The sequence below is a fragment of the Penicillium verrucosum genome, assembly GCF_028828655.1.
Source record: "Penicillium verrucosum strain IBT 35672 chromosome Unknown utg000001l_segment0_segment0, whole genome shotgun sequence".
NCBI classification, from domain to species: Eukaryota; Fungi; Ascomycota; class Eurotiomycetes; order Eurotiales; family Aspergillaceae; genus Penicillium; species Penicillium verrucosum.
Window position 1 is genome coordinate 10,016,407 of NW_026643210.1, and position 22,773 is coordinate 10,039,179.

General features: G+C 48.3%; 11 protein-coding genes across 11 annotated transcripts; 8 read left to right on the forward strand and 3 right to left on the reverse strand.

Moving 5' to 3' along the window:
- Positions 1-712: 712 nt before the first annotated feature.
- Positions 713-1,069, reverse strand: N7516_003647 (uncharacterized protein; the record flags this gene model as incomplete). Its single annotated transcript, XM_057216367.1, has 2 exons — positions 713-840; positions 904-1,069. 2 exons carry the CDS (start codon positions 1,067-1,069, stop codon positions 713-715), a joined length of 294 nt encoding a protein of 97 aa, XP_057078250.1.
- Positions 1,070-1,894: 825 nt separating this feature from the next.
- pakA (mitogen-activated protein kinase kinase kinase kinase STE20) lies at positions 1,895-4,533 on the forward strand (the record flags this gene model as incomplete). Its single annotated transcript, XM_057216368.1, has 5 exons — positions 1,895-2,135; positions 2,206-3,821; positions 3,886-3,985; positions 4,033-4,367; positions 4,429-4,533. The coding sequence occupies 5 exons, from the start codon at positions 1,895-1,897 to the stop codon at positions 4,531-4,533; spliced, it is 2,397 nt and encodes a 798-aa protein (XP_057078251.1).
- Positions 4,534-5,665: 1,132 nt separating this feature from the next.
- N7516_003649 (ESCRT-0 subunit protein HSE1) lies at positions 5,666-8,152 on the forward strand (the record flags this gene model as incomplete). The annotated part of the gene is made up of 9 exons (XM_057216369.1): positions 5,666-5,705; positions 5,839-5,888; positions 5,973-6,007; positions 6,085-6,160; positions 6,235-6,333; positions 6,398-6,518; positions 6,571-7,209; positions 7,267-7,467; positions 7,524-8,152. The coding sequence occupies 9 exons, from the start codon at positions 5,666-5,668 to the stop codon at positions 8,150-8,152; spliced, it is 1,890 nt and encodes a 629-aa protein (XP_057078252.1).
- A 373-nt stretch (positions 8,153-8,525) lies between these two features.
- Positions 8,526-9,893, forward strand: N7516_003650 (uncharacterized protein; the record flags this gene model as incomplete). Its single annotated transcript, XM_057216370.1, has 1 exon — positions 8,526-9,893. One exon carries the CDS (start codon positions 8,526-8,528, stop codon positions 9,891-9,893), a length of 1,368 nt encoding a protein of 455 aa, XP_057078253.1.
- A 134-nt stretch (positions 9,894-10,027) lies between these two features.
- N7516_003651 (uncharacterized protein) lies at positions 10,028-10,392 on the reverse strand (the record flags this gene model as incomplete). The annotated part of the gene is made up of 2 exons (XM_057216371.1): positions 10,028-10,216; positions 10,273-10,392. The coding sequence occupies 2 exons, from the start codon at positions 10,390-10,392 to the stop codon at positions 10,028-10,030; spliced, it is 309 nt and encodes a 102-aa protein (XP_057078254.1).
- Positions 10,393-10,910: 518 nt separating this feature from the next.
- N7516_003652 (uncharacterized protein) lies at positions 10,911-11,995 on the reverse strand (the record flags this gene model as incomplete). Its single annotated transcript, XM_057216372.1, has 2 exons — positions 10,911-10,984; positions 11,044-11,995. 2 exons carry the CDS (start codon positions 11,993-11,995, stop codon positions 10,911-10,913), a joined length of 1,026 nt encoding a protein of 341 aa, XP_057078255.1.
- Positions 11,996-12,111: 116 nt separating this feature from the next.
- On the forward strand, positions 12,112-12,556 carry N7516_003653 (uncharacterized protein; the record flags this gene model as incomplete). The annotated part of the gene is made up of 2 exons (XM_057216373.1): positions 12,112-12,128; positions 12,331-12,556. The coding sequence occupies 2 exons, from the start codon at positions 12,112-12,114 to the stop codon at positions 12,554-12,556; spliced, it is 243 nt and encodes an 80-aa protein (XP_057078256.1).
- Positions 12,557-12,924: 368 nt separating this feature from the next.
- Positions 12,925-13,728, forward strand: N7516_003654 (uncharacterized protein; the record flags this gene model as incomplete). Its single annotated transcript, XM_057216374.1, has 1 exon — positions 12,925-13,728. The coding sequence occupies one exon, from the start codon at positions 12,925-12,927 to the stop codon at positions 13,726-13,728; it is 804 nt and encodes a 267-aa protein (XP_057078257.1).
- A 484-nt stretch (positions 13,729-14,212) lies between these two features.
- N7516_003655 (type 1 glutamine amidotransferase) lies at positions 14,213-15,169 on the forward strand (the record flags this gene model as incomplete). Its single annotated transcript, XM_057216375.1, has 1 exon — positions 14,213-15,169. One exon carries the CDS (start codon positions 14,213-14,215, stop codon positions 15,167-15,169), a length of 957 nt encoding a protein of 318 aa, XP_057078258.1.
- A 241-nt stretch (positions 15,170-15,410) lies between these two features.
- On the forward strand, positions 15,411-18,034 carry N7516_003656 (uncharacterized protein; the record flags this gene model as incomplete). Its single annotated transcript, XM_057216376.1, has 9 exons — positions 15,411-15,442; positions 15,509-15,628; positions 15,681-15,904; positions 15,967-16,514; positions 16,569-16,693; positions 16,745-16,893; positions 16,953-17,128; positions 17,188-17,371; positions 17,469-18,034. 9 exons carry the CDS (start codon positions 15,411-15,413, stop codon positions 18,032-18,034), a joined length of 2,124 nt encoding a protein of 707 aa, XP_057078259.1.
- Positions 18,035-18,882: 848 nt separating this feature from the next.
- Positions 18,883-22,578, forward strand: pan2n2 (poly(A)-specific ribonuclease; the record flags this gene model as incomplete). Its single annotated transcript, XM_057216377.1, has 4 exons — positions 18,883-19,011; positions 19,078-20,369; positions 20,422-21,540; positions 21,606-22,578. 4 exons carry the CDS (start codon positions 18,883-18,885, stop codon positions 22,576-22,578), a joined length of 3,513 nt encoding a protein of 1,170 aa, XP_057078260.1.
- Positions 22,579-22,773: the final 195 nt, after the last annotated feature.

The window sequence follows — 22,773 nt, forward strand, 5'->3', positions numbered from 1 at the left end:
ATCAAGCGAGGATTAATTGCATTAGGCAGACCAAAGCCACCAGCAATAACACGCACATCATTGGTAGCAGGATCAAGAGCGGTAAACCTGACTAGGTAGCTTTGGGTTGGGGCGAATCCATGCGCCACCGGTCGTCATAAACGGCAATGTCATAGAGAGAATTGGAGTGATGGCTGTAGAAGGTATCGAGTAGCAAGGGAATCTATGGTTGCGGTTGACGGACGCTAAAACTGGGTTAAGGATAGGCCTTGTTATTCTGGGACTATATCCAAGCATATTCAAGATAAATCCACTTTGTTTCCAAACTCTACGATGTTAAATTGGACCAGCCAGATCTGGTGAGATCTAAGCATCATGCGGTGAGATTCTCCAACGTTGTGTCTTTGGACAATAAATGTGAAAAACTGGCTCATTTCTGTGGTCTTGGAGTTGAATCCATGGATGTTGAGATCGCTTAGTTATATCATGTCTCGTCTTACGGCTGCCTGATAATCCAGGCAATAACAACTTCCGACTTTCTGCCGATTTGCCCCTTTCCCCTTAATTTTTTTTTCTCAAATACATACTGTGGATCTCGGATTGTACCGCCAAGGAGGATAGATATCGAGGCTAACCTAGTAAAGTGAGATGTGAATTTGCAGAAAGCTCCATGGAAGTCATGGGATCAATCATTTGTCAACACTATTTACACAGTTCAGTTTCAGGCCAAGTCCTAGACCTCGCTTGACTGGACCGAGGATGGTGAGATGAAGATGAGGTTCAGATAATGCTCAATCTTTGAATAGAAGTTGACCAGTCGAAAAACACCCTCATGAGCCCGGACCGTCTCATCCCGTCTCACTGTGTACTCCCAATAACTATGGGGTGCAAACGCCAAAGCCATACCGACGAGGTGCTATATACCGACCCAAGTCGACCCAGTGTAAACAGACAGACTCTTATCGATTTTGTGTGTTTGCGAGAGATTTGAAATAGCAAACGGCGAGATATTGAAGGCGACCAACGGTGGCGCATATGGAAGAAAAATGCCCCGAAGCCCGCGGCCCAGCAAATCGGTTACAATGGCCATAATTCAGAAAGGATCTGTGCGAACGGTGCTTTTGCTAGGGCTCAAGGGTCTAAATTAACAGCTGCCCAACCAAGAATTTCAATGTGCCGAGTGATGTTTGGCTTGTTTCCGTCACACTTGACTCCCCGTCCAACCCTGTGCGGTTTAACCTTTTTGGGACGTGTCCGGCTACCTGCCAGGGGCAGAAGGGGGCCTGAACAGAGTGTCCAAATAATTCCCTGTTTGCTTTAATTCGATCTACTCGATAGTAATAAGAAGAATGTCCTTGAATTAAGAAAAGATGTATGAAGTAGCAATTAGTATTTAGTGAGTATTTTAAAGATAGTGGATCTCTCGTATGGAAGCCGTTAACTGTGATAAAGAGACAATATTAAATGGGGTAGAAGTCTGAGACTAGTTCTATTCTTAGGATATACCATCTGGACTAAAATGATGAGTATAGAGTATCTCTGACTCGATTCTAATTGTACTATAGTAATACTATAGTAACAAATATTTGAAGTTGTGTTGATATATACTCCGTACTCTCCGTACAAGATCAAGCCTCCCCATAAACCTGTCAAGCCGCCCCAGCCACCCGACTCCTTTTCCCAAAGACTCCACGTGCTAAACCATCAACCTCCTCTCTTCTCCATATTTCCTTCCAATCTTCCATTCCATCTTCAAGAACCTTCGGGGACCCGGTTATTCTCCGCGGTTATAATTCCCCCTCAGGTCGTGAACTTGGTTGGTCCAAAAAAAAGACCAAAAAAAAAAACTCCTGCATCTGACCCCTCCTCGGCCCAATTTCAATCTGTCTCGTGTAGAGACAGAAATCTGCCCACCATGAATCAAGACAATTTCCCATTGAAATTTCGTCGAACATCTAGCAAACTTAGCAAGGAAGCCCCTAGCTTCAGTTCGCGCATTCTTCGGAGTCATCAGAGCGCCACATCGTTGAAACGCACTCCCTCCGCCCCCGTCTATCCACGTTCCTCTCCTAGCAGCAGTCGCGAGCATAATCGATCACGATCCAACGCCCAATTCCCAGGCTCTTCCTCGTCATCTCTGGATCAGAACAGTGGCGGTCCATCGCCTTCCAACGACGAATCAAGTGGCTTCTTCTCCAATTTGACCTCCCGATCTCGCACCCGCAGTTCCAATCGTTTTTTCCTACAACGAGCAGAGCTCGGATGAATTGAACGGCCCTTACGAAACGCGGGGCATGCTTAGTGCATTGGATGAGAATAGCGCCGAGACTGATCCTCACTCCCAGCAAAAGCCCGGACTCCGCTCTCATCACACCAGCCCCGATACTCGCGGACGCCACTCACTCCGCCAGTCAGCTAGCTTCACCACTCTAACGCAACGAATGGATTCCTTTGCTCATCGCGAGACCGAAAGGCCTCCAAACGCCGCCAACCGATATTCCGGCGATGGTAATCCTCCGGCCGCTCCCCGAACGAGACAGAGCAAAAAGGCGAGCTTCTCCAGATTCGTGGACAGCGTGCTTGGAACCCCCGGTCGCAATATGAAAATTTCAGCCCCCGAGAACCCGGTTCATGTCACTCACGTCGGCTACGATAATCAGACCGGCCAATTCACCGGTCTTCCCAAAGAATGGCAGCGACTACTACAGGAGAACGGTATCTCGAAGAAGGAACAGGAGGAACACCCACAGACTATGATGGATATCATGCGATTCTACGAAAAGAACACCCGTGGCGACAGCGATGATGAAGTCTGGCACAAGTTCGACAATGCGCAAGCTGCTCAAGCTGCGCAAGCTACTAGCCCAAGAGAACAAACATCGCCACCGGGAAGTCCACGATTCCCGCAAAATCACGAAAGCAGCTTCGAGAATCCACGAGCGCCCCCGCCAATTCCTCGGGGCCCTCCGGCAGCCCCTCCGCCGGTCATGTCTCCTCCACTGGGTGGTATGGTGCCCCATCGTGCTCCTCCCAAACCGCCCACCGGGATGACCCCCTCCCGCCCTCCTCCTCAACCCCCGGTCTCGAATTCGTACGGAGTCCCACAGCGAGCTCCTCAGGAGAGTTATGCTCCGACATTTGGCACGCCGACTATCCCAGAATCCGAGCCATTGCCATCATCACCCCACCGCAGTCGCTCCAGTTCCCGAAATGGCACCCCTGCGCCCAGCGTCCCCAACATTCCCAATGTCATCGCATCCCCAACACAATACCAGCGGCAACAGGAGCAGGTCATGGCCGCGGCCCAGCAGACTTTGGAACGGAATCGCACCCAACGCCAGCAAGCACAGCAGCCTCCGGCCATTTCTACATCAACCAATGCTCCGGCACCAGATCTTTCGTCTGGAGTGTCACCTACCACGCGCGCTCCACCCGCTGCTAGACCTAGACAGCGTCAGCAGCGCCAGAGCAGCGCCATGGATATTCGGGAGCGTTTGATGTCAATATGCCACCCTGGTGACCCCACGCAGATCTATTACAACTTCAACAAAATCGGCCAAGGTGCCTCGGGTGGTGTGTACACAGCATATGAGCATCCTCACAACAACTGTGTTGCCATCAAGCAGATGAATCTAGATCTGCAACCCAAGAAGGACTTGATTATCAACGAGATCTTGGTCATGAAAGATAGCAAGCACAAGAACATCGTGAACTTCTTAGAGAGCTTCCTACATGGGCTGGATCTTTGGGTTGTGATGGAATACATGGAAGGTGGCAGTCTGACAGACGTGGTTACCTTCAACATTATGAGCGAGGGACAGATCGCAGCTGTTTGCCGAGAGGTGAGTACAGAATGATTAGTCCCGTGTCAAGACAAAACCATGAAACGCTAACCACTTCGACTAGACTCTGGGCGGTCTCCAGCATTTGCATTCCAAGGGTGTCATTCATCGAGATATCAAATCCGACAACATCCTGCTGGCAATGGATGGTAACATCAAGCTGAGTAAGTTTCGCCCCGTCTGGTGTCGAAATCATCCTAACAATCTCTAGCTGATTTCGGTTTCTGTGCTCAAATCAATGACTCGCAGAACAAGCGGAACACAATGGTTGGTACCCCGTACTGGATGGCTCCCGAGGTTGTTACTCGCAAAGAGTATGGCCGCAAGGTCGACATCTGGAGTTTAGGCATCATGGCTATCGAGATGATCGAGGGCGAGCCACCGTACCTGACAGAGTCCCCGCTGCGAGCACTCTATCTGATAGCCACGAACGGAACACCCACCATCAAAGATGAGCACAATCTGTCCCCAGTCTTCCGCGAATTCCTTCACTTTGCCCTGAAGGTTGACCCGGAGAAGCGGGCGTCGGCGCATGACCTACTGAAGGTACTTACTCGTTCCTATCTCCCATCGCTTTGGCTGCGATAACTAACATCTTGCCCTTTAGCACCCATTCATGTCTCTCTGCGCACCACTATCGCATCTCGCCCCCTTGGTCAAGGCTGCTCGTCTCAGCCGCGCCCAAGAAAAAGCCCAAAAAGGAGGTGCTTGAAGAGGATGCTGATGAATGACCACTTTTCTTTTCCTATGTTTCGGTTTTATTTCGTCGTACTTGATATCTCTTGACGTCTTGCTCAGATACCCCGTCACTTCCGATGTTTCTTCTAGATCCCGACGTGCACTACAGTACGTTTTTGGAATCCATTTATGTACCCATTCTACTTCTTTCTTCGCTTCTTCACATCGATTGTCGATGAAAATGGCTCCATTCCATGAGCACGTTGCCTGTGATAGTATCTGTTTTGCCGCTCACTGTCTCTGTATTGATCTTGGTGTCTATGTAATTTCTTGTAGTTCTATTTGCCAATTCTATTGTCGTTAGCTTATCATGAATACAAGCAGCTAATGAGGTTCCTAATGAGATTCGAAATCCACAATTTAATTCTATGTTTAGGGAGTATGTGTGCCTAAAGTAGTGGAGATATGTTCAGCCCCAGCCTGATAAGTAAATGTGGGAAGAAGAAACGGAGCAGCCTACAGAGTACTCCGTAGGGCGAAGTCCTAACTAGCGTGAAGAAAGAAGATTAGAAAAAAAAGGAGAAAGGAAAGAAAAGTAAAGTTAGAATCCCAATGCTCAGGCAGACATGATATATAGGAAAAATCTGTTCCACTTGGGATTATTCAAGCTAATAATAACTTAGCACTCTTATGTTGTAGGGACCAACATACGAATACGGGGCGACACCATCGTCATATGCTGACTCAGGTGACGAGTTCCGCCCGTACACAATAGGTACACCCCCAACACTGTCTCTGATCATCCCCAAGGACCTGATTAACAGATACCCAGCGCTGCAATACCAGTCGCTTGCTATACCATTCCTTGGCAAGGTCTAATCTCTGTGATATTCACACCGCCTGCATCAGCCCGCAGATTAGCCGCATCCTTTGCTGTCGTCGACTCCCCGCATTCCGTGCTGGAGGACCCATCGCTACGAGCTACACAACCTTTTTGAAAGAGAGCGCTGTCTTGGACACGAATTCTAATTGGAATCTGTTGCCGGACTCTCACCACGTGAAAAGAAGGCAAGCCGCCTGTCAGAAGCTGAGCAGTGCTGCCCAACTTCAATAATCCACATACCACCCGGCGATTACCTGCGACGGTCAGAGGACATATATTCGTGATGTTTCGCGCACAACAGAACCACTTCGACGACGCCGTCGGTAAGATACACCAGTCCCCGCTCCGCTAGATACACCGTGTACTCCTGGAGTTGGCCAGCTTGGAGGGAAGCTTCGGGAGCGCATTGAATCTGCTTGTGCGATGTGTTTACTGACGATATTTATTTTTGTATAGCCAAGGCGACGGATGAGAATTTGACCTCCGAGAACTGGGAATTTATTCTGGTGCGTTGTGCCTGAAACTACTACATTGAATTGTTGGAACCAGCACGGCTTTGGGACATGACTGATTCGGCTTTTATGATTTAGGATGTCTGTGACAAAGTTGGCTCGGAGGAAACAGGGTACGTGGCTAAGTTTTGATTTTCATCCTCGTCTAAGTTTACCTAAGGACCCGTTGCTGATTTTTGCTGTGATATAGTGCGAAGGAGGCTGTGGCTGCGATGATCAAAAGACTGGCCCACCGAAATGCCAACGTTCAGCTCTATACATTGGAGGTTCGTGACTGGATACTGTGCTCCTGGAAGCACAACAATTCCTTGGCGTATGGCTATAACTGACTGATTTCTAGCTTGGAAATTCATTGTCGCAAAACTGCGGGCTGAAGATCCATCGCGAGCTAGCTTCAAGAAGTTTTACTGATGCCCTACTACGCTTGGCGAACGATCGTGTAAGCACATCTCAAAACCTTCGACTTTCCTCAAATGGAAAATGTTAATCATGGATTTGTCCAGAATACGCATCAACAAGTCAAGTCCAAGATCCTGGAGCGCATGGAAGAATGGACTCAGATGTTTGCATCCAACCCGGATTTTGGTATCATGGAACAGGCATACATGAAATTAAAATCCACAAGTAAGTATCTGTTCTTTGTCTTGAATATCGTGCTTGGCTGATTATATTATAGACCCGAATTTGCAGCCACCCTCGAAACCCGGAAAGCGTGAGATCACCGATGTTGATCGTCAGATGGAGGAAGAGGAGTTGCAGATGGCCCTAGCCCTCTCGATTAAGGATAAAGCAACCCCGGCTGCTGCTGCTGCGGCAGCACCTCGAGTTGAGCCTTCGTCTGCTGCTGCTGTTGCGTCCGCGTCGGTTCCCACAAACCAAGGGGAACCTGCCGAGAGTCAACCTGCTCTCTCGGGTACATCGGTGGCTACCGTGTCGCGTGTGAGAGCGTTGTTCGACTTCCAACCGTCTGAGCCAGGAGAGCTGCAATTCCGCAAAGGCGATACCATTGCAGTCCTCGAGTCTGTTTACAAGGATTGGTGGAAGGGCTCCCTGAGAGGCCAAACTGGAATTTTCCCTCTCAATTATGTGGAGAAACTCCCAGACCCCACAGTTGGCGAGCTACAGCGAGAGGCTCAAATGGAGGCGGACGTCTTTGGCCAGATCAAGAGTGTCGAGAAACTCCTGACTCTACTGAGCACCCGCAATACAGACCTCAATGTCCAAGAAAACGAAGAGATTACTACACTCTATCAAGCTACGCTTGCGATTCGTCCAAAACTCATCGAATTGATTGGGAAATATTCGCAAAAGAAAGGTAACTAGCGAGTTGTTCGTCTTCCCACCCATGGATGTCTTGCTTACACATGTCTAGATGAATTCACCCAGCTCAATGAAAAGTTCATCAAAGCTCGTCGTGACTATGAGTCCCTCCTTGAGGCATCGCTAGCCCACCCGGCACAGCCTCAATATGGACGACCTGCCCAGCCACAGTATGGTTATCCTGGTGCTGCACCTGCTGGATACCCCTCTGCTCCTCAGGCAGATCCTCGATATTTCACTCCCCGCCCTCAAGGTTAGTAGACTTTAGAAATTACCTACTGCATTCCAGTTCTAACTTGACTTGCCCAGACACCACGCCAACCCAGGCAAATGCATACGCACCATACCCCCCTAGCGAGCAGACTATGCCGTATCGCCCGGCTTCTCACTCCCCTGATCCTCGCAACCAGGCTCAGGCCAGCACACCGCAGCAGCCCCCTCATGCCGACCCTTACCAACCTGTTAGCCACCGCCCGCAATCCACATACGACAATCCCCAAGAATTGGGGACCTCTGTCTATGATTCACCTGTCGATCACCCTGCTGCTGCCCAGCGCCTACCGTACCCTCCAACTGCTCAAGCCCCGTCTGCTGGCCATCAACAATTCCAGCAGCAGCAGCAAGACTACTCTCCCTCGGTCTACCCCGCTGATGAGGCATCCCAAATGCCGCCTGCCTCCACTGTACCCCAAATCCCGCACCAGTTCCAGCAACAACAACAACAGCAACAACCCCCGTATCCCAACTCTCCCGGTGCTCCTTCCGGTGCCCATCAGCCTCCTCCATCGCATCAGCCTCCACCGGTACCCGGGGCAGCGCAGCAGCAACAGTATACTCCATACACCCCGGCACCTCCCGCAGCAAGCACGGGAGAGTACCAGGCGTACCAGCCCCCACAGGGTGGAGCTGGCTCGAATCCAGCTTCCTTTTATCGGTAATTGATAGTTAGTCACGACGACCCTCATCCAGTTAATAGGAATAAATACCTTGACTGTGATTAATGTTGGGTTTGTAGTGTGATATTCCAAGCAGTGTCCTTCGTTTCGTTACCCCTCCTTTGCTAGATGTTTTTCTCTGTCATGTAGCTAGCCAGCGGTTTAAATATGTTGCCAATGGTATGTTAATACATATGGGCCATTGATCTCTATATTTCTGTATGTTAGTGCTATACGAGTAATGCTTCAGCAATGTCATTCCTGGGACCCTAAATTTCCTAATTTGGACAATGACAAACCAATGAGAAACATATAAAAAGTGGACCAATCAGCCAGAACGAAAAGGAGGATGGATAATCATCGTCTTCATGCCACCATGATAGATTCTCTGTCTACAGAAATTCTGTTGACCATCCTTGAATGTCTGTCCCCGCTTGACATTTTCTCTGCCACCAGGGCCTCGCCAATCTTATACCGCACCTTCATCGCCTACAAACAACATCTTCTCGGACATACTCTCCGCCAGGCCATCCACCCCGCATGTGGAGCGGACGTTCATACCGCGGTAGACGCACAGAATATCTCCAAACTTATCAAGTCCGGTGAAAGCATTGTCAAAGTCAAGGCTGAATGTTTCTCACTTTTTGCCACCGACCGCACTCGCAGGCGTCGAAATACCGACCAGTTCAGCGTGGATAATGCGAACCTCAATACGTTGTTTTACCTCCATATCAATATTGAACGCTTGATCGATATCTATTGCCACTGGTCACTGGGCAACTTGATCTCACACAATGAAAAACCAACACAGTTCCAAACGGCAACCGTCCACTCAAGAGTGACTCTGTCATCTACCGAACATGCCCGTCTTCAACGGGCGTTCTACCGATCCGAAACCTATGCGAAATTCCAGCGTGTTTTACATCTCCTTACCGACAAAAGTGTGGCCCTGAATTTCTCTCAGATTGTGTTGAGCTTCATCTCGCAATTCACTCTCTATGAATTCGAAGAGATTATCAGCGTACGACAATTCCTCGCCCAATTCATTAGATCGCTCTGCGAAAGAGTCGAGGATGATTTCATGGCTTCTTGTTCCCTCACTGATTCTGTCGACGCCGACGTCGAGAAAAAAGCTTCGGGAAATGCAGTATCAACGAAAAATCAAGACCTTGACGACCTTTCCTTCTTCACGAAGTCATACCGAGACCTCCACCACTCGGATCATGTGAAATTCCTTGTATCCTGTGGGTTACCATACGTTTTACGCCTGAGTCGCATGGAATCCCAAGCCCTCAAACACGCTATGCTCAACTCATACATCGAGTCGCGCAAGAACACTGTCATAGACTTCTTTTTTCAGGGTGGACTAGATATTGACTCGTGCGACGAGAAACAGAAAGACATCGTCCTTCGAGGTAAACTGGTCTCCATCCCCCGTGATGAAGTCGGCGGTTGCAACCTAGGCTGGAAATGGGGTACCAGCTTCGCCGAATGTGTCAAGCCCGATACTCCTGCCATGTTCGATTTGCGGAACCAAGGGTATGTCTTCTGGGATCAAGAGCGGCTACAGGAATCTGGTCTTGTCAATGAGCCATATGTGGTTCACGTCGGCACGGATTACTTTCCGCCTGGTCACAGGGGTCCGTTTCTGAGGCCGAGTGTTGAGGAGAGACTTGGTAGCTTATGGGTGGATCTTGAGGCCTTGAGGGAATTGAAAGATGAAGACTTAATGGGAGACATTTGAAGACCGAATGCCGAGTTAATGACAGGGTCCCTCATTGACAGCCGATTCTGGATTTTAGACAAAGCAGGTTGGTGAAAACGAATAATAAATAGTGAAGGAAAGGGGAGACAACACGAAGAAGTGCGAGACAGAAATTAATTATTCTCCTTAGTATCGTTTCCCTCCTGCTTATCCTTCTTTGCCCGACCCTTCTTCTTAGTTTGAGAGTCTGCACCAGAAGTAGCATTTCCCTGGCTGCTTATATTTGTCTTGAGCGACCAAAAGCGCCAGCGTGCCTGTTGCACCGTGATTCCCTCACATTCGGCAACGGCAGCATAGTTGATCTGTAACATAATGAGTAAATGCTAGAGCTTAGAAATGGGGATGAAATATGACTGACTCGAGCATCTGACAGAGTAAGGCAGTGCAGTAGGAACTCGTGGTTCTTATCAAAGCTTGCCGTTTCCCGTCTCCGCTTTGTAGGGGCCTTCTTGGGCTGAGGTGTATTCTTCGGAGTCATGGCTGAGGGTTTAAAGATGGCTTTTTGTGTGTAGATGAACTGGTTGTAGGGGGTGTGGTTCTTCTTTGTGGCTCTGGGAAAGGTTGTGGAGTGAAAAAGAACAAGGAATGACAGAAGAGGAAAGTTATATATAGGTTACGTTTGCCCGAGTTCAAACACTAACGACAAACTCATCTGAAATAAACAGATATCGAAGAAAGTAGCATCGTCTACGTGTATTCCGAGTCTAGTATATACCACATCTTTATAAGTATAGCCTTTATTTAGTTTGTTGACCAATTCGTGCTCGGAGAAAGCCCTAGAGATCTCTCATCCAAGTTATCCAGGGAGACTACCTACTGCATGACAGAGGGAATCGAAGCGGGATAAAAATTAGCATGAGACCTGACGGTCTGAAAGTTACATCCACAAACTGTTGATGCTTTGCTTTGCTTCTTTTCTATTCTCACACAAGTATGAACATGAACAACATTCCACAGTATGTGCTACGTTAACTACACGCTATTACACCGGGGATATCAAAGCTTTGTAGTATCAATCCAAGAAAGAGTCGCAGGGACTGTCACTGAGCCATTGATAGGCAAGGCCTCAGCTACCAAATTGTCAGTTGAAATCGTACGAAATGAAAAGGAAAAGTGGAGGGAAACTAACCTCCGCTTGTGGTCAAGTAAAGAACATCCTTGTCATGTTGCAGCCGACCAAAAGCACCAGCCGTCACACCCGCCAGAATGGTCGATGTGTTGCTACCGGCGACAACCTGAGCAGCGGACGACTCGGGGTAGAAGATGCTGAGTTCGTCCATCTGGTTCTGAGCGACGAAGGCCACTCCATTCTTCTTAAATATGAAATCATCGGCCTTGGGCACATTGCTGACGACAACTTCAGATTTACCAATTGCGACACCTTCGTTCGTGATGCGAATACGGCTCAAAGTGCCGGCAGCAGTATTAGTCCAGTAAAGATATCCATCTTTGATCTTGATGCCATTGACTCCAAGATTGGTGACTGGAACTGGGACAGTATCAAACTTCATCTTGTCATCGTTGATAGCGATATTGTAAGCTCCAGTTCGTGTGTCAACACGATAAACCCAACCATTGTAAACATCGGCAACAAGAATCAAGGTTTCAGATAGGGTGGTAGCGCCGTTCAGATAGTCCGAAGTGGGAATATCGACTAGCTTGGAGACAATTGCCTTGGATGTGACCTCGCCTGTCTTCTTAGAGACGGTGAAGCCTCTCATGTCGATTTCCCAGATGCTGTTGACTCCCGAAGTGAGTACAAAATTATCGTCGATGAAGCCAGAGGTTACCACGTAGAACATATCGCGACTCGTCTCGGATATGCCGAGGCAACCCTTGTAGGTCGTTGAGTTCCAGGAGGCAACTACAATAGGCTCAGTGGCGCCTGTTGGATCTAGCTGGAGAACTTCAGGGGTATCTAGCCGTGAGACAAGAATGTGGCCATTGGCGCGCACCGCGAGGTTCTCAGCCCAGGTGCCATCGCCGAAGTTGTAAAGAACATTAACACCAACGGAGGGAAGGGCAAATGTAGTAGATAGCAGGGAGACTGCGGTCAAGGCCAAGGAGAGCAAACGAGCCATTTTTGGCAGCTGTGGTGTTTCCTAAAAGAGAAGGTATAGAGGGTAGGATATATATGCGTCGGGGGGTGAACGAGATAGGAGTGTCATTAAACCTAGCAGATCACAAGCAGATCACCATGACCATCAAAAAGCAGTTAGTACAATTCTTAACGCATGCTTACGAATGCTTACTTCGTATCAAAGGTATCGAATACTCTTGACTATTGGCTGGAATTTTATGGGTCATGGAATCTTTTTAAATGAAGGAGCATCACCCCGGGCTAGCTTTCTCACTAAAATATATTGTTGTACTTTGCAGGCAACCCCGATTACTCATTATACCGCTAACATCTCAGGACTGATGCCGTCCTCCTCAATATTGCTGCATCGGCTCCTATCCTGCGTCCATTGTACAAAAGACTTCTTGGCAAGGACCCTTTGGATTCTTCGTACGACATGCACCATAGCTATGTTACAAAGACTCAAGTCTCGCATGGACGGACTGGTCCCAGATATGACGACTCTACGAGCGACAAGGCTGCCATTCTAACCAAGGATTCACTACCTGAGGAAAACTACTAGCACAACACGGTAAATCAATCTTACTTGGTGGATGAGAGCGATGCGCATCATCCGTGGTAACTGAGGTATACCACAAATGGAATTCATATAAAGGGTGCCTACTTAATCTAGCCAAAACACGAGAACAGACTACAATAGAAATTAAAATGGTCTCTCACCTTCCCCTCCCATAAGGTCAGGTTCTTTGGTTTGTTAAAAGCGTTTGTACGGAGTAGAGATGCAGGGATTCTGTATTGGTGGCCTCAGGCCTCATCCTTTCCGCCTCTTTCATCTTCTTTGATGTCTCACTTCTCCCCAGCTCCTTTTCAGTTATCCATATCAACCATTCCAACCAACTCTCGTTACAAATATACTTGCTTATTATTATTATGGCACCAGAAATAACTAGCTGGAATGATCTTACTAAAGTATGGGAGCAATGCAATGATGAAACAGGGGAAATACGCCAAACATCCTTCGCGTTGTTCGACAGCAACCAAAGCTTCTATTACGGCATGCTCGAAAGTCCCAAAGCCGAGATTACCTTCGTCCAGGTCACAAACACCCTCAAGAGTGTTCCCGATGAAGAGATATTCACACGGTGGCCGACTCCCGGGATTGAGTTGATGCAAGCCCCAGCAGCACTTAGCGAGAATCTTTACATCAAGCGACCAAATCCAGAAATGTACAAAGTCATGAAAGAACACAATGCATTGTCCCAACTGTCGGATTCCTTGCTAGCAGAGGCTAAAGTATTAGAGTCGCTTTCCCAGCACCCGCACCCGAACATAATCCGCTATTATGGTTGTCAGGTTCTCCGTGGGTACTTTATTGGACTTGTCATCGACAGATATCCACACGATCTATATACCTATGTCAAGAATCAAATCGGGTCAATTGAGAAACGACCTTTCCTTGCTGCCCTCGATTCCTCTCTCCGCCATCTTCATACACATGGATTAGCCCATAACGACCTCACTCCCCACAACATTCTGGTGAGCAGAGAGGGCATGCCTGTTTTGATTGACTTTGGCGGATGTCAGCCTATTGGAACATATTTGAAGTATGTTCGAGGGACTCGAGGGTGGATAGACGGAGAAATCAAGGACCACAATACATCGAAAAAGGAGCATGATGTTTCTGCTTTAGCCAAGATCAGTGCGTGGTTGGACAAGCCAGTGTTTAATCATTGATCCATGTTGTACCCACGGCTGGGCATGGGGTTTGAGGTTGGTCACCGTTGGTGCCAATGAAGCTTAGCTTGTGGGCCAACATCGTCCATTTGCAAGCCATTATTTCATAGGTCAACTTCAAAAAAATTTGGCGGACTCATATTTAGGATCTAAACTTGAGGTATGTGAGACTTGCTTCTTCGCAGTCTTTAGTTGTTCATCGTACTCTAAGCTCAAGTGGCTCAATTGAAACAAACTACCATCATCGTTAATAAAATAGTACCAGATCTAAATGCGTGCCAATTCCAATCAACCTTTCAGGACTTGCTGCTATTATAAAGAGCTTTGGCCAAGATATTAATATGCTATTCGATGGATCTATCGGCCATTGGTCCCGAGTATTTCGGATCTCGTCCGACGACATGACAAACGGAAAGTTGTTCGTTTGCTCAACCTGTACATTCTTTCGCCTCTTCTTTATTTTCCACTACTTTATCTAATCAAAATGTCTGTCCGTCCTATGAATATTGCTGTCCTTGACACCGACATTCCTTGCTACCCTGTCTACGCCAAAAGAGGATTGTACAGCTCACAATTCAACGTTCTTCTCACTGCCGCCGCAAATCGCATCAATGCAAGCGAATACCACAAGCGCAGAAGGCCTTTAAGTGTCCATATCACTGCATTCGACGTTGTGGGCGGGTCATTCCCACATCTCGAGTCTTTACGAGTCAGCCCTTGGTCACCAACAGAAAATAAACCCCCTGGCTTCCCAGGTCCTGTCGACGCAATTCTGGTCACTGGAGCCGCAGCAGCAGTATATGACGAATTACACTGGATTCCGGCCTTGCAATCTTTTATTGCGAGGGTATACGCCGACTATCCTATGGTCAAAATCTTCGGATCTTGCTTTGGGCATCAACTTATAGGCCAAGCCCTCCTCGCAAGTGACAAAAGCTACACGTCCCAAGAATCGTCATTTGAGATATCCGTCGAAGCTTCATCTGATGGTCACGAAATTGGCATACACCCTATCATCTTGAACCCGGCTTTTGCCTCCAACTTCCCACCTCTAGCTCGGTTCACTCCAGAACAGCCGTTCCATATTCAGGTCATCCACGGCGATGCCGTTATGTCTTCACCAGAAGCCACACTAGTTTCCCGGGGAAAGGGAACGATGTTGCCTGAACCGTGGCTCAATATCGGAAGCAGCCTCAAATGTCCAATTCAGGGCCTTTACAAACCCGGCCACGTTCTTACATTACAAGGTCATTTTGAATTCGATGCGTTTGCAGCTGCTGAGCTCTGTCATAAATTTGCCAACGAATTTAACTGGCCTGCAGATTTGCATGCCTCGTATCTAGAAAACATCAGGCGTTCTGTGGTGCCTGGTAAAGATGATGACGACGACTCCAAGGTCGCGGCGGAGGCAGTCCTTTTGTTTTTCGCGGGGGAAGACTGAACTTCGAGCGCAGATATCAATCCATCCTCGTGTTGATTGCATTGATTGCATTATCCAACGTTGGAAAGTGTTTGATTTTTTCTTTGATTGCGGGGCCCTCGGATGTCCAGACCGATATCCCCGCAGCCTCGGATGAACAGCCGATCCATAAAGTTCGACCTCGGGACGTCGTCACTTATGTGACTGAAACGTGACTATCAAATCGATATCAATATCAGCTATATGCGGTGATTTTACAATCATGGTAGGCTCCAATCCACGATCTACCAACGCGTAAGTTTGCAATGCGTCGTCTGCTTCTCCGGCTGTGGTGAGTCATGTATGATAACAGCTAGACAGATGCGAAACATGTCGAAGACGCAAAGTAAAATGTTCCGGTGATAAGCCTTGTCGTGCTTGCGTCAAACACAATTGGGAATGCACTTTTGGTCATTCCGGTCGCAGACGGTTTTCTGAAGCGTATGTTCATGTATATTGTAGGTCCTGGGCAGTTTTGCTGACTATCAACCAGCCAAGTGAAACATCTCTTGGAAAAGGTCCGAACCTATGAAGAGCAGCTCGGCTCCCAGCCTGTAGGGGGTCCAGCCTCTTCGTTACCTTCTCCAGTAGCACCAGATGAGACTCCAGGCCATCAATCTGCGCAACGAAGCTCTTTAACCCCCGGGAATCGAGAGCCCCCAAATCAGAGCCAAGATGAGCTATTATATCCCGACAACGACCCTGCTATAAGTCCAGGTAACTAGACATCGCTTCTGTCTTCCTAGTCTGCTTGCGAATATAACTGACTCTATGTGAAGCAACGGACCTGACATCCGGCCCTGCATTCGAGTCACAAGTCAGATCGCTTCTTGACAAGTCGCATTCCATTGACCGCAGTTTTCATGGATCAACTTCGAATTTTCAATATCGTGCTGATCGATTACCTCAGTGGACGTCGGTCAAAGAGCTCGTTGACAATGTCGCCGGAGTATCTTTCCCGTCTTTGGAGGAATCACAGCACTTGCTTGATCAATTCCTTTTTTATCTTGGCGTGAGCCAGCATTTCTTTGACCCACGATCTTTCTCAGACGATCTTATGTTGCTATTTCAAAGCCCGGAGACAAGGCAACAACAGATAAACTCTCCTTGGTTTACAGAATATCTTTTAGTCATGGCCATGGCAAAGCTAATGGATGTAAAACATCCAACATCACGGACACCTGGGGCGGACTTGTTCGCTGAAGCCTTGAAGCGTCTTCCTCCGTTGCATCATATGGGCGGGGAAGGTGTTGTCGCTGTCGAGATACTGACACTGATTACCACATACCTACAGTGGTGTGACCGTAAACATGATGCATATCTCTATGTACGTTATGCAAGGTCCACAATGTTCTTTTACAGTACCATTAACATGTGGTAGATTGGACTCGCACTACGACTTGCCATCGCTCTTGGGTGCAACCTACGGGAAGCCGACCAACGCTGTCTCCCGTCCCAGAGTGCCCACAGATTAAGACTATGGTGGACAGTATACATGCTTGACAGGTATGCCATTTTGGTAACCTTAGGAGCTTGGGGCCTAGCTTACACTTTCAGGCGTCTCTCATCAGGTCTTGGACTGGCTGCAGGGGCCGATGAACGGCAGTTACGCACTGAACTACCGCGGAATGCAATGGGGTTCCAGTCACCAATTGCTCTTGCAATTAATGTTCGTATCGCGCGTGTCACTGATGATATAATGTCAAGTGAGCTACCTACGTATACCCCATTGAGCTCTAACTCTGTGCTAATTGACCTCTAACAGCTCTATATGGTAATAAGTCAATAACCCAGCTGGAATTAGTCCGAAAGATCCAGCAAATTCTCCAGGAGCTGCATGATACGGGCCGATCATTCCCTAAATCTTTGACGCTGGACTTTAATCGACCTTTACAATCGGTAACTCGCACAGGTGCATCATTGTACCTAATGCTTTTCCAGGTGAGATTGTCCCAAACAGAATAAGTTATTGGCTTTTGTTCCTGATTTTTGTTTACCAGGCTATCATCCTATGCACACGGCCAATATTACTTCAAAGAGCTCGGTTTCGGGTTCAGAGCCAACAACAGCCACAATCACCTGATCCAGCACCTAGTATGCTGCTGCGGCTCTGTGATACATGCGATGAAGCAGCCACCAGAAGTCTCGCAATACTTGAATCACTTCGTCGCCAGCAAACTATCCGTGAGTTTTTCCAGAGCTCTAGCCAACGGACCCTTGTCCCCCTCCACATTAGTTAGGTTAGGTTCCATACGTTTGAGAGCTAACACATTACTCTAAGCCCGGTATGGATTTTTTGACCTGGATGCTGCATTCTCCGCTGCATTTGTTCTGGTCATGGTAGGCTTCTTAGACAAATCACAAACCCAACCACCGTTAGCGCTTGATCAAGCATCCAAAGTGCTCCAGTTTCTATCACAGTCCGGCAATCTGGCTGCCGAGCGACGACTGCAAGATATTGCACAATCTTATTCGCACGTTTGGCCGGACCACGTTTTCAATGCAAATGCCTCACACAGCGATGCAGCCTCCCGAGACAAGACCCAGACATATGCAGCAAGTCCAGGTTCAAGACAAGATGCGTTGTTGGCTCCTTCAGATCCCCCACCATATATGACTGTAGCTTCAAGTAGTCGGAGTGATCATCAAGATGAGATCAGATTACTTGATCCATGGTCTAATATGGATGTCCCAGACGCAGTGTTTGATATGCAGGGAGATTGGAATCTAGATCTTTCTGGGGAAGCGGAAGGAATTTATTCCAGTTTCCACAATCCGACATTGCCCCTGACCGGGGTTGACTACATCGATTGGTTGGAGATCGAGAAAGTATTTAATGGTCCATAGGAGCTAACATAATAACATCGTACACATTAAAGCACATGCAGCCATCTCCTATCACAATCTAAAACCTCCATGAGGATAATTTTATCGGGCTTGAATATTTCGCTTGTTTACTACAACACGCTTTTAACTACCCATGGCCACTATTATAGCCGTTATAGATCAGATTCAAAAGCCACGCCCACTTTTATAACTAATCCGATTTGTTGCCCTTTGCGAAATCCCGTTTTAACGATAAAGAAACGTTGGAGGGTTATGTGACAGTGATCCCTATAGTCGTCCGTATATTACTACACAATGTTTGAATCTGATTCTCCTTTAAGGACCTGAAGTCAGTCGTCGCCATATATTTGCACCTCTATAGAAATAGCCATCTTTCTCCTCTGATGAGGCCCAAGTTCCTATGCTTCTGTTGAAAAGAGAAAAAAAATACCCACATAGAAACCATTACTCGAGGTGATCTTCACTCTAAAGTTCCAGGCGTGTTTTGAATCACGTGATGGTACCAACATCTCACCGTTCCTATTCCTCGTCGGCAACATGCACAGCAGTTGGAGTCCGACCGTTTCTCATTTCGTCGCCTCAGGCATTTTGAGCCGAGCTTCGACTGTCTGTTTGGTGCCTTGTCGACTTCAAACCTCTCACTGTGCCGAAAATCTTACCACCAAACCCTCTGATAGCTTCCCCGCAATCGCGTCCCTCGCGCCGAACGATGCCCACACTCGCTGTATTCCCACGTGGATGAAGACAACAGTTTACACCAGGCCCCATCAGGCCGGCATATCGAGAAAAAGAGAGGACGCATAACATAATCACGGTATTGGAGTTGAACTCCAGAGGCTACCGCAAGCATGGAGGCCGACTGGGATGAGCTGTCACGTATCCCAATGCCGCCGCCGAGTCCGCATGCTATGCCAACTGTGGCAACGGCGACGGCATTTGACGATATGATGGAGCTTTTATGGACAGGCAATGAATACGTGAGTGCTGATACTGGCTGAACGATTTCCGAGGCGGGACGCTGACGAGTATGTTCGATTCGCCAGGGCAGGGTCTCTTCCTTTTATGGGCCGGAGCTGCAACGGTACACCTCTGTTCGAGCCCATCCATTATCTGAGGGTTCGGTACGGCAAATAATCTTCCACGAAAGAGGTGTGATTTCGCTATCATCAAGGAGTGTGCACATGATTACCCGACGAGGCTTGACACAGTGGCACCTTACTCACGATGAAATGGTTGACCTCCGCTGCATGAGCTTCACCGCCCAGACCAATCGGATCCTTGTCGCAGGTTCTCAGCGCGTGATGTTCACGGTAGATATTGATAAGGGCACAGTCGTCGAGAAGCTGCCCACCGAGCATGGGTACACAATGATGAAAAAGAGTCGATATCTCTGTGCTGCAACAGATACTGGATCCGTCAATGCCCTCAGTCTTTCGGACTTCAGTGTTGTCAAGTCATGGAAAGCCCACGGAACAGGTGTTAATGACATGGATGCGCGAAATGACCTGCTGGTTACCTGTGGCTTCTCAGTCCGCCACCTCGGATCCCCAATCGCGGACCCTCTAGCCAATGTTTATGACTTGAAAACCCTGACACCGTTACCTCCGATTCCATTCCATGCTGGAGCAGCGTACGTACGCATGCATCCCAAACTTCACACTACCAGCTTCGTGGCTTCACAAACAGGTCAACTCCAAGTGATCGATCTCATGAATCCAAATTCGGTCAACTTGAGACAAGCCAATGTGTCTCTTGTGCTCGGTATCGACCTGTCGCCATCTGGAGAAGCATTGGCCATCAACGATGCCGAATGCTCTATTCACCTATGGGGCTCACCTACTAAGATTCATTTTAATGAATTGAGCAAAGAGACAGAATTCGCCGATGTTTCTGCGCGGCCTCCTCAGGTAGATTGGTCTTCCGAATCTCCATTGAACATGGTTGGGATGCCTTATTACCACGAACGTCTCTTTTCTGCATGGCCAAGCCATTTGCTTTTTGAAGTTGGCAGTCCGCCGGCTCCGTTGGATCAGTCCATGTTGCCATATTTACGCCCCGCAGAGATGGGACACCATACTCCAAACCCGAGAAAGACTCGTCGATACCAAATAGAAAACACCCGGGCACTGACTACGGCAGAGCCGGCTCTCATTGCACCGAAGTTCCTAAGTGAAAAGGCTCGAGACTACAGCAAGTCAGACGGTTTGGTTGGGGATGCCGCAGAGGCATTGGCAGGGGCGAAGATCAACGGAGAAAGCGATGACGACCCATTACTTAAATACAGCAACGTAGAGATCAAATACAGCCGATTCGGTGTCGATGACTTTGATTTCAGGTACGTCTTCACTTCCAATTTATTTGCTGCTCTTCGCTCACATTCTGTATAGATTCTACAACAAGACCTCATTCTCTGGGCTTGAGACTCACATATCCAACTCTTTTACCAATTCCCTTCTTCAACTTTTGAAATTCATCCCACTTTTCCGAAATCTCGCCCTGAATCATGCAGCCGGATCATGCATTTTTGAACACTGTCTTTTGTGTGAACTGGGCTATTTGTTCGACATGCTTGAAAAGGCAAGCGGGCAAAATTGTCAGGCCACCAACCTTCTCAAGACATTCAGCAGCTTCCGAGAAGCCTCAAATCTAGGTCTTTTGGAAGAGAATCTTACCAACAAATCTCTCTCAACTGCGATCCAAGCAGTCAACCGTTTCTTCCTCACTCAAATAGCTCAAGACTTCCGCATGATTCAACCTGGTTCTGAAGAGCTCGATCAGCGCTTAGCCACCATTGCGTCTGAGTCGATCCGGTGCATGTTCTGCCAGAACGAAATTGTGCGCCCTGGAAATTCACTCGCCAATGAACTGATTTACCCCAACATCGACATCAAACACGCGCGACGCAATCCGCTATTCCGTTTCTCCAATATTTTACGCGCAAGTATCGAGCGAGAGACACAAAACCGAGGATGGTGCAATTATTGTCGTCGCTACCAGCAAGTGACTATTCGCAAGACCATTCATCGCATGCCTTTGATTCTCGTCCTTAATGCTGCCCTGACAAACCCTCTCTGCCGTCGGCTTTGGGCAATCCCAGGGTGGCTGCCCGACGCCGTTGGAGTTCTGGTTGATGCTAATGGACAGGTAATGTGCTTTGAGGGGGATGATCTTCGCCTCCGAATCCAAAATCAAACACCCGGACTTGCGGTATATGATCTGGTTGGCTTGGTTGCGGAGATTGACATACCAGAACATCAAAAGCCCCATTTAGTGTCTTTCGTCAATGTCTCCATTTCAGGCTCTGGGTCCGAAGAACAAGGCAAATGGCACCTGTTCAATGACTTCTTGGTCACTGAGGTCGACAGAGATGAAGCACTCCGGTTTACACAGCCTTGGAAGCAACCTTGCGTGCTAGCTTACCAAGTGAGAGATCCACGTCATGTGGTCGATGACTCTTGGAAGAACGTCCTCGATAAAACCCTGCTATTCCGCGAGTGGTCTTTGAAGTAAGTTTGTGAACATGATTAAGATTGATTTTTGGATAGAAATACTAACTGTCGTCATCTTGTAGTGGCGGCCGTCAGGTTGAGTCATGTCAGACTCTCACCGAGGAGGAAATGCCACAGCCCGGGACACCTGTCGCATTGGATACCGAGTTTGTCGATCTAGAAAAAGCCGAGATTGACGTCAAGGCAGACGGATCACAGGAAATGGTACGCCCCAACAAGAGCGGGCTGGCCCGTGTTTCCGTCTTGCGCGGTGTGGGTGTTCAAGAAGGAGTTCCATTTATAGATGACTATATCACCATCCGTGAGCCAATTGTGGACTATGTGACTCAGTTTTCCGGCATCAAGCCCGGTGACCTGGATCCGCGAACCAGTGAACACAATCTTGTTCCACTCAAGGTTGCCTACAAGAAGCTCTGGCTGCTTCTAAACCTCGGCTGTGTATTTGTTGGTCACGGTCTAGCCTCTGATTTCCGCAAAATCAACATCCAAGTACCCAAGGCACAAACTGTGGATACACAGTACCTCTTCTTCCACCCCGGAAAGAACCGGCGTCTCAGTCTCAGGTACCTGGCTTGGGCTGTGTTCAAGGAGCATATCCAAGAGGAACCCGCGCCCGACACGGCACAAGGTCACGATTCAATCGAGGATGCTCGCATGGCTTTACGCCTCTGGAAAAAGTTCCAGGAATACGAGGATGCAGGCATTGTCTCACAAATGCTTGAAGAGATCTTCCGCGAAGGCTCGAAGCTAGGATTCCGTCCACCTCCTAAAAACGGAGGCACCATGACCGTTCTCTCCCGACCTGGCACCGCTGTCACCATGCAGAATGACAGCGGTCGCAACACTCCTAGCACCCCGGACACACGATCCGTGGTGCCAGTCCCCCCAACATCGGCCGCTCCCATCGCTGGATCCCCCAGCGTCCCTACCACCCCTCGCCAGGCTTTCCGAAGATCGATTGCCTTGACCCCGAGTAATGGGAGCTTTTCTGGACCTGGTACCGGTGACTTTTTTGGAGATAGTCCCCTTCGATAGATGAATATTCTTACATTTTTCCCACATGGCTCTTTCGGCACAATGCGTGTCGTAAAAGCATATCACGTATATTCTCAGACCGTTAGAGGTGATAAACTCAACTTGTGGATAGAATTATGCAGATTCTAGTCTAGACAATATACTGCTTCTTGGGTTGGATGGAGTTATTAGTCTCCATCATATAAGATGTTTGTC